At 34.2% G+C, this 10,980-nt stretch overlaps 1 protein-coding gene across 1 annotated transcript; it reads right to left on the bottom strand.

The window, feature by feature from the left end:
• Window positions 1-3,813: 3,813 nt before the first annotated feature.
• Window positions 3,814-6,585, bottom strand: LOC105325102 (E3 ubiquitin-protein ligase TRIM71-like). The gene is made up of 2 exons (XM_066082462.1): window positions 6,498-6,585; window positions 3,814-5,686 (listed from the first exon to the last, which is right to left on the bottom strand). The coding sequence occupies exons 1-2, from the start codon at window positions 6,498-6,500 to the stop codon at window positions 3,962-3,964; spliced, it is 1,728 nt and encodes a 575-aa protein (XP_065938534.1). The 5' UTR covers window positions 6,501-6,585; the 3' UTR covers window positions 3,814-3,961.
• Window positions 6,586-10,980: the final 4,395 nt, after the last annotated feature.

The raw sequence follows: 10,980 nt of genomic DNA, 5'->3' as shown, positions 1-10,980 counted from the left end.
CCTGCACATATATAGGGACTCAACGTTAGGCAAGCAGGGATGACCGCACACTCAACAGTTACCAAAGTTAACGAGCCAACAATGCAACCTAACGCAAGCAGGGAGTGCCACACACTTGAGCTAAAATGGCCAGATATGTATGGTCTAATATATACATTGGGAATTAAATCTATAATTTTGTAATCTTTAGGGTAATGATATTTCAAGCCCGTCTGGATATAATCAAACATTTTTTTTTCGTTAAACAAAACGGGTTTTAAAACTTGCACATAGCATTGGCCATTTTAAAATAGACTTCTGTCTGTAACTCATATAATTTGGTAATTGACACAAACAAAATTTTGTTGTTGCTAGCAAATAACGGTTATGAAATTAACATAATTTTGAAAGGTAACATGCATTTTTGAATAAAGAAAGTTTATACTTAACTTGTCAATTCCGCTAAACAACTGTTTTTGTTTTCCTGTGGAAAACACGAAACCAACTTGCAAATAGTTTCATTAATGTTGATCCGAAACATTCATCTTTAAACAACGATTTTGCACTTAAACAGAAGAATAAAAAAATCAAATTAACAGAAAGAAATATTTTCCCAATATTTTTTATTGGCTTTGATTCATTTGGGAAGATATTTGAAATGATGTCCTCAGTATCCGTCACAAAATGGAGACAGTTCTCGATTCACAAGAGATAAAAATTATAGGAAATGTTCTTACTGAGAGTAGGTGTGATGGAAACGAAACCATCACCAAGACCTGAGAAATTCCAGTCATCATACATCATCAAAGCACACGCCACTTCCTCTGAGAATTTCCCCACAATTCCATTCACGCTGATCTGTGTGAAAAACACCATAATTTTGTAATCTGTGCAGTGAGCATGCAGTCATTCGGATCACCACGTCTTTTACGTTACTGTGTTTACGTAAATGACCGAGAGAGGTCAATACTAACCTGCAGAGGTGGATTACACTGTAGCAAAAATAGCGTTCCTTTTTTAAGATTCGATTCTTTCGCACATTTGTATCATAACGACTCCAGTACTATTTTATAAAAGTCCACTAGGGGTTATATGGAGTGTTATAATATTTATGATATTTGTATTGGAAGTTTTTCATAATTAATGTTTATCTATGATTTGCTGTCTTTTGTTGTTAACGTTATTTTTTGTGTTTTTAAGCGTGTGGCGAGGAAGGGTTTCGGTTTATTTTGTGTTTTTAGAAATATATTGATAGATTAAGCAGTCTTATTATGGGCTTTAAGTTGTATATACCCGCTTAACAAAACAGAATTTTAAAAAAGGGACATCAATCAACCACACTTGTGTAAATTCAATTGGACCCGACAGTCTAGACAACTTGCTTTACCTATTTTAATATCTAAACAATCGATGTAATATTAAAACATTTTCTCTATTGTTAACTTAAAGCTATACACGCTATAATTTGCGTCAATTTTGAATAAAGGGGAAAATGTATGTGTTTGATTACTAATAAAAGTTACCTTTATTCTGTTAATTATAATGCTCAATTCGATCAAGTAACAAATATATCAAATATTAAACAATAAAAAATATTTATTTTCCTGCCAGGAAAGTAATGCCTCCTCGTGAATATCAATCTATCACGTGATATCGACAGCTAAATTTAGCCTATCATACCAAAACTGGTGAAGGGTCAACATCTTCATAATTGTGATAGTTTCACAAAGGAAAGGATATTTTCAGTAAAGCATAAATTTGTCAGATATACGAGTACAAACAAAAGAAAAAAATACAAGCCTGTGAGTAGATATGAATACTTCCTTTAAAAAAATGACGTAGACCTGTGTTTTCCCCTATGTGCTATTTATAGATCCTATATAAGTGTTAATGCAGAAGTAAGGGTATCGTAAATGGCAAGCGTATTTTACTCATTATTATATACATGTATGTATTTCAAATTAACAACTGTTAAGCATATTAAAAATCAAGTTGGATATTTAATTAAGCAAACAATAACGACCACCTAGTTCTCCGCGGACATGCGCAATGAGGTCGGTTTGCTCTTCCTTCATCAATATTCATGAAAAGGTATATTTTCCTGGCAGGAAAATAAACAATTAAAAATCTATATTTTTGTAACGAGATGGAATTCACCCTTGTAATTTACAGATTAAGGATAACTTTTATAAGTAGACAAACACATGCGTTTTCACTGTCATTCAAAATTGACGCAAATTATAGCGTGTATAGCTTTAATAAACTGTCCCAGGTATTGGCTAGAATGATTGCTAAGATTAGGTAACACTATTGATTGTCCATTTAAAAAACAAAAGCAAAAGGGGTGAAAATAATTGTGTATTGTTGAAGTTAATGGACAGTGCCAGGTAAGTTTATATTTATATGATATCTAAGGTCATTTCTGACTACTCTATGGGTAAAACTCAATGAGAAAAGATGTCTTCATCAGATGAAGAAAGTATATATTTGACGCAATCAAAATTTAGAGATCCAGAAGAAAGTGTAAATACGGATATCATTTTGAGTGATATTTTAGACATGAAAAAAACCCCAGAGAGTGAGTGAAATAAATCATGGAAAAGGGGGAAATTCAAGTGATGGAAAAGGGGGAAATTCAAGTGATGGAAAAGAGGGAAATTCAAGTGATGGAAAAGAGGGAAATTCAAGTGATGACCAGTGTGAAAAAAGATGAAAATGTGCTATATCTGTGATTCCAATAGCAGTGCACATAGTGAAATTAATATTACCTTTGGAAATATGCCCTTCTCATTCAAATTCTGATATGTTTCTGGAGTCACATTTACAGGACAATTCATTAAAATGGCCAGCATATTTGCTGTGCATGTATGCCTTTCTACGGAGATGATAAATTCATAGTGTTGTAAAATAATATTTTAAATACTAATGTTGGTATTTATATTTATATTTGAATTAAAGTATTTTTTTCTGTTGAGGACCATGTGTGTGTATTGCTTTCAACAGTTAAAACCTGTACATTAAGTTACCTGTAGTTGTACATTAAGTTGGAGAAGGTGCATGTCGATTAAGTTAATTAAGAATCGACAGTTTTTTCCACTTAATGTACAGCTACAGGTAACTTAATGTACAGGTTTTAAAAATCCAAATATTTTACTCTATATAATGTACCAAACACATAAAGGATTACATAACAAAAATGTTTTAAATAACGTTAGAGTATATACTCTACTTTAGAGACATGATTTTTAAACAAATCTCGATTTAAAAAAACCCCCACGAGATCAGTCCTTTAAAGATTACTTGAATTGTTGATAAATGATAAATGGATCCTTTGTATTTGATGCATTCTTGTACATGTATCTGACTTTTCAGATGATGGTATCCCACCATGCTACAGCCTACAACTGTATAATGTGTTTGTAGTATTTTTCATTAAATTCAATTCCGAATTTTGACGAGCGTTTGTTATCGCAGAAAAAGTGACATGTACCATTATTTTGTATGTTTTACGAACATGCTGTACGTTTGGATTTTTAATTTGCAAGTAATGTTTTTGCTGCAGTTGGCGCAACACACTGAGGTATACTGGCATTTGTCAATAATAACTATCGGTATTGTGTTGCTTTTGTGATAACAATATTAGTAATGTTTCGAAGTGACTTCCTAGGACACGAGAAAGTGTAAAATTTCATTTTTTCTAGGTTGTTGGATATCAGCCAAACTTATAACTCAAAACAATTTGATATTGTTAATACATTATTACATATTTATTATCAATTCGTCAGCAATGGAAAATAATCATTAATAAAACCGATACAATGTATCAAAAAAAAAAATACACAGGTTTACATGAATGATGTATATGTATTTCAATATACACTGTATATACTAGTAATTGTAAGCTATCACAATGTTGTTGTTACATTGTCTCACAACATACACACAGTATATAATTGATGTATGGACATAATATGTATAATGATCACTGTAGATACTTGGACACTGTCACTGTGTTGGTGTTACTTTGTCCCACCCAGAGATTGTTCTCATCATCCACACACACACTACGGGGATACGTTACACCTCGTTGTGGTGTGAGTATTAGAGACAAGAACTGACCGTCCTGATCCAGGAGATGAACTTTGTTACTGATACTATCACACACCAGGATGTGACCGAGTACATCAGTACATATTCCAAAGGGATCAAGCCTTGACCTCTGACCTGTGTAGGAGAACCTGTGTTGTCCTGATTTATCCACCACCACTACAGCATGTTTGTTATAGTCTGATACACAGACATCACAATTGATGTTTTCTGTGATGTAGTGTGGGTGACCATACAGTCCCTGACCTTTGTTGTCTCTCTGTATGTTCTGTATTTCTGTCCCTGTCTTGTTATACCTGGTGACTTTAGCTTCTCTATTTTTCACCATCCCCACCAGTAAGTCACCGGTGATGTGGAAGGAGTGTATACTGAGTGGTTTCCAGTCTCCCGTTTTAATGAATTCAGTGATTGTATTATCCGGTGTTATCCTATTGATGACTTTGTTGTTTTTGTCTGTATAGATCAGATGCCCGTCCTGTGTGACTGTATGGTAGCCTTCCCATATACCATTGGTTTGTATCTTCTGTAGCTGATTCCCCTGTTGATCTGTTTGGACAAGGTTACCACTCAAATCACTGGCCCAAAGTCTGCCTGATTTACCCAGTGATACATGATATACATGATCAACACCTGGTACTGTGTACTCCCTGACCTTGGTGACAGAAGAAGACAGAGACAGTGTTTGTTTCACGTCAGATTTCTCTCTGTCTTGTTTCCTCTGTTTCCCTGTAGGTTTCAACTGTGTAGAGGCAGTCTCCATGGGCTTTATTTTTCTGTTTTCTGGTTTAGTGTTGGAATCAGTTATTCTACCCAGTAGTTTGGCAACATCTTCCCTGCTGTATTGACCAGCAGTAAATACGGGTGGGACTGGTTTTGATGTTATCGGTATGGGTCGAATGCTTTCTGATTTGAGGTTAAGTCTTATTTGATCTATGTTTGAAGGAGATAGGTAACCATAAAACGTCTTAATTAAATCATTAAGATAGTTTATGTAGTCATATATTTCTTGGTTTTGACTGTTTAATGTTTCTAATAATGACTTTTCAATTTTGTCGACTTGTTCTATTTTATCTGATGTTACTGTGTTTACCAGCTTTTTCACAGACTCAGCTTCAGCCTTCATGGCTGTTCTTATGCCGTCCATCATCTTCCTTATTTCTGTGACATCACCAGCAATTTCCTTTTTTAAATCTTGAGAAGTTGGCTCAAAATAATTTCTAATTTTTGCAATTTCTTCATGACATAGAGAAACGTTTTCATCAAAGTCTATTTCTAGGTCAGTAAACGCATGGCCGCGATGTTCTTTTGTGGCTGTGCATTTGTAACAAATGGGAATTTGGCATTCTTCGCAAAAAAGAACCATTTCTTTTGTGGGGTGGATCTTGCATTTCTCTACAGGCAGTTGTCGTTTGCGTTGTTTATAAGGAACCACTTCATGGTTCTTGGTTTTCTCATTTTTCTGATGTTCATCTCGGCATTGTTCACACATTGGTTGGTGACAGTCATTGCAGTAAAACTGGCAGTTCCTCTCACAGTTTTCAGTACCGCACACCAAATAATGCTGGGCGTCAGGTGGTATTTGGGATTCAGATAGTGCCATCTGAAATGAGAAATGTTCAAGTAATTTAAAGAAATCTATAACATGTATTTTGCCATCAAAAAACAGCAAGAATTCAGTCATTTCTACAAACCCCGCCACCACCACCACCACCACCACCCCACACACACACACGTTTTTAACAATATGCAAGAAAATGAGTATGCATTTTGACATCTAGGATAAATTATGAGATAGAGGTATTTGATTTTGTCCATTCCTTATCACCATTTTTTTTTATTTCTATACCATGTTTTCTTTTTTTAGCTAGGCATCTCTAATAACAGTAATTACATTAAGATACACACTTGTGCGTTGATCCATAAATTTTTTCCAAGGGGGTGTTCAAGAGGTTAAACGATGGCGGTGATAATTTTAAGATGTGAATGTAATAAGCTTAAGTTATTAAGGACCCACCCCTATCCCCGTCCAGATCCGAGCATGGTAGCTTCCCTTACTAATCAGTTGTAGGCTGATGATAAAAATGAAACAGTGCGAGTCTCATTTGTTTGTTAACCAGATAATTTGATTAACAATATCCAATTATATAAGAACACGTACAATTTAACAACAAACACATTAGTGAATGTATGAGCCGACGGTTGATAATTTTAAAACGCAAGTCATTTTGTTCAAAATGGCCACTACTTTCGGTTTAGTAATAAAAACGTCCATATAGAATTGCCCAACATTGAGCGCCTAATAATCTGGACTTAATCCATACCAATGATGTTGAACTTAATCAATATCACGCATAGGAAACATTTGCCATCATCCCATATACATGTAGATACAATTATTCTTATTTACTTACCATCGATAAGACCTTAAAATTATTCCATTAGGTACATGGCGTCAATGATACCTGAGAGAATACGAGACCTGTGTAATTTACTTCCTTGTTGTAGAGTCTCCTGGCTACATACCTTGAATAAACAAAACAAGTTAGTCGCATGGATGATTATTACTTTTTTATATAGGGGCATTATATATTGCATAATAGAAGAAATCCGTAAAACTAAAGCAAAATGATATTTGTAAACAAAGTGTGTAGATCATGCAAGTACAAAATATCATAAATAATAATTATAACTTTTGCAATACAGAAATTCCCAACGGGGGATGTAAGTAAGTATCCATAAAATAAGGTCCGGTAAAGTGTAAATACATGTATTAATAATTATATAAGATGTATATATTTTTTTATTCATGTACATATCTAAGTGCAAATAGAAAAATACTCGTTGTACTTTCAACTAGAATTAAATGTGAGAAGGTAGAACGATATTGAATCATCTGAAATGCAAAAGAGTGAGGAATGCTATGCGCGGATCCATTTTTATCTGATGAGATAATTATGTTTGATAGGGTAGGGGGGCTGCAGTATACTTTTGATAATTTTACTATGTAATTTAAAAATGTTTCATTTATTTTCAAATGAAGCGTTCCAAGACCCCCGTTTATACCGCACATAATAGTTCGTGCGGGAATTTCTTGAATTATTAGAGTTCATACATGTTGTTCTCGAGGCCATCCGATAGTGCAAGAATGTAAAATGATTATATAGTCCTTGAACACTAAGATACATCTACATGTCTATATGTATGTCTTACATGCATTTCTTTCTTGTCCAATTAATAAAAAAAATAGCTGAATTACATGTCAATAAGAGGTAACTGTTCGTAAAGAAGCGAGCGAGCGGCGCTTATTGCATGTTCATAGGAAGAGTATTGCGCATGTGAGCATGCATGAAATACATGTGCATAGTACGTAGTGTATAATATGTTATACAAAAAGGCTGTATGCAGCAACTTCATGAAGTGACCCTTGTTTTGATCAATTAAATACCAGTGTTCATTTCCTTGAGTAGAGATGGGATGATACTCCATGTAGTTCGTAATTGAATGAACACGATATTTCAATAGATTACTTTTTGCTTCCGTCAAATTCCTCTATTTCATCATATAAGAATGATTTCTAATTTTTTATTTCTTTCATTTTTCTTCAAATAATTTCACACATAATGTATATGCAGCGTATGCAATACGCATGTGTGCACAGGTTTTAACGGACATGAAATCTTGTGCATGGCGATATTTAAAACTTTTAAAATATTGAATATGTATTTTTCAGATATAAAATGTTGCATGCTAACTGAATGCAGCGGGGATCGGCTATCTTGTGATACTGTTGTGGTAACACGTGATTTTGAACGATATCAAACTTAAGTGATATATAGTACAGACTTGTATATTATTACATGTACTTATATTTATTGGAATGCTATCTTTAAGTTTCTTTGAACAATATTTCATCACACATGGGTTCTGCCTTTCTTACGAAATTTGTCACCTTACATGATCAATATTACATTATTTCTAAACTTAAACCGATACTTGTAGATGTCCATGCTTGAAATTGGGGGAGGGAGGGGGAAATGTATTTGTTTCAGGTCTATCAAAATAACACAATTTTTTGTAACGATTCTGTCATCTCGTACAATTTATTTAAATAAATACAATCAAAGGAAAATACGTATGAGTTAAAAAAAGCTTTTTTTCACATACAAAAGTAGTTCCCTATTTTGTATAAATCGTTCGGTATAAACACATGCAAATGATGCCTGGCAAGAAAGGCAGTGAAGTAAAAGATCTTTTTTCATACTGTAAAGCCCGAAGTGTAACTTTCTTTAAAAAATTGCGTTTGAATATAAACCATTCAGTTTAGTGTGCATTTCAACCGCGAGTTTTCAATATTGTCTACTTATTGATAGGTGGATTAACAAATGAGGAATACATTCACACCAATTGGTGTTGCATGGAGCTGTTTCTGAGTGGATGGAATCTCCCGGACAGAAGCGGCCGCCATTTTGTGGTTTCGGGTTGTTGCATTCTCTGTATCTGTATCTAGTTTTTGCTCCCCCTCTGCACGTTTTGGCACACTGTGAGAACTTACTCCAAGGACCAAACTCACTCAAACCGCCATCAACTGATCACAAGGAGAGAACGTTTGTATTTACACACTAAAGTCATAATTCCGTGTTAATCAATTAATATTAATTATAATGTTTATGAATGGACAATTAATTATTCTGTTTATGAATGGACAAACCCTCCATCATCCAAACCCTACATGAGAAAAACACACATGCACACTTTAAGCATATCTGACCCACTCTTGTAATGCATGTTAAATTAATACTATTTAACGAGTTATTAGTTATGTTTGCGCGTTTAGCCTTACAAAAGGGGTATTTCACAGTTAACTTCACTGGTATGTGCAATCAGAGTGTACAAATCGAAAAGCTCTGTTATATATTATTACAATAGAATGCCATGAAATTTAAAAAAAAAAATTACGGATTAAAATCAATATAACCTTGAAAACGAATAAAATGGTTACATATAAGAACTGAAAAAAATTATTTATTAACATCATTGTAAACTTTTTACTTACTAATGCAAACCTTTAATAAACACTCTTCTGCCTCCTTTTGCACGTTAGTTCCGTTGCAGTATTCGCCACCATTTTTAGGCGTTGGGTTAATACACTGTCGTACACTATACCGGATTCTTTGCCCATCCCCACAGGTCTTGTCACAAGTCGACCATCCTCCCCACGCTTGCCATGACGCCCAGGCACCATTCACTGGATGTCAATTGTAAAACTTTGTAAAAAAGTGTAAGTGGACGGATGGGAGGGAAGGAAGATTATTAAAGAATAATATAAAGAAAGGAAGGAATGTTACATGTACCTTTACAATTTCTTGTACAAGTGGACTGATGTGCCGTATGTGAGTACCTTCAAAAAACGAAAGTTAATCTTCTGTATTCTTTTCTTAGTTTCACCGGTAATAAAACAAATTTACCATTAAGCATCTATATTTCGTTTGTTCTGTAGCATCGATTCCAATGCCAGAATCCACATTGGTAAGCTTGGCTGTATTTCACTTGGGAATATTTAGTGCACGTATAATACTCGATTCTGCTGTGGAAATTGCAGGTGCTGAAATAACAAAAGTTATAACAGATACCGTAGAGCGCAAGAAATAACAAACTAAAGAATAATTATAATAAAAACGTTATTGTGATTATGATTATTATTGATAGATTTTCACCGAGAGGAACACAACTTGAAAAATAACCAACGGGGGATAATGAGTATAATAGGAAAAAACCGTACCTTGCATCAACGCTGCAGAGCTCTACAAAGCACAGAGCAACCACCAATAGATTCAGCCTTACATCAGCCATCGTGCGAAAACGCTTGATTTGAAAACATGGAAGGTCTTAATATATATCCGGTGAGACTTTGATTTGTAATTATATAAACGTCACGATTAATAATCCCATGCACATCACAGTTAGGCCTAAACATTGTTAACTTTCTCTGTATTTGCAATTCAACCTGCATACATTTTTATCTGTCCAAAATTGATGTAGAAACATGTTCATTGAATGCTTATAAAATATTGTATATCAAACATTTTCGTTCTGTTTTACTCTTATCAGCAACTGCCGTCAAATTTATACGTCTTTTTTTCAATTCTGAGTGATTGTCGCAGCTGGTGTTTTGTGTATTTAGTTTGAAATATTGCAAGAAAAGCATATTTCTAAAAACAAGTTTAAAATATTGATAACTTTGTTTCCTTATAGAGTAATAAGTAGCTCTATTTATTGCTAGACCTGTTTTGACAGTTTCAAAGTTAGACTGATGTGTTGCCAAGCAATTTATTTTTGCACAGCGCGGCTATGTTAAGGCTGCCCGATTAATTTCACAGCGATATGTAGAAAGTCACTTGTCTGTACTTCATAAGATATGACGTCATAGTTAACTTTGACGTCACGATCTGCATTCCTTTCGATCGTTCTTAGGGAATGTATCGTAACGTAATAAGTGATATTCATTGTGCACAATAAAACTGCTTCATTCCTTTACATAGACACTGTTGTAAATACTAGTGATACTAAATTCAATATCACCGATATGGAGTATAAAAAAATCAACAGTTTTAAAGCTTCGTAATAGGTAAATAACTATTCATAAACTAATGATTTTGAGACTCCCCCTGCTACGTGTAATCTAATGAATGGTGATATGTATGTGCATATAAAAAACTGCTTGGCACAAGTGAAAGATAAAAACAATCTTAGTATATTTTACGTGAAATCGGGAAAGAAAATAAGTACCAATGTGAATCTTGCTGGGGGAAACCTGCCGATTGACCCGATTTTGTGTAAATCGAGCCTAAAAGGTAAAAATGTGCCTAATTTCGATGGCGGTGCGAAATGTTTTGA

This window comes from Magallana gigas, chromosome 4 (assembly GCF_963853765.1).
Source record: "Magallana gigas chromosome 4, xbMagGiga1.1, whole genome shotgun sequence".
Lineage (NCBI taxonomy): Eukaryota > Metazoa > Mollusca > Bivalvia > Ostreida > Ostreidae > Magallana > Magallana gigas.
Note: the sequence above shows the minus strand (reverse complement) of the source record. Positions and strands in the feature narration are given on the sequence as shown.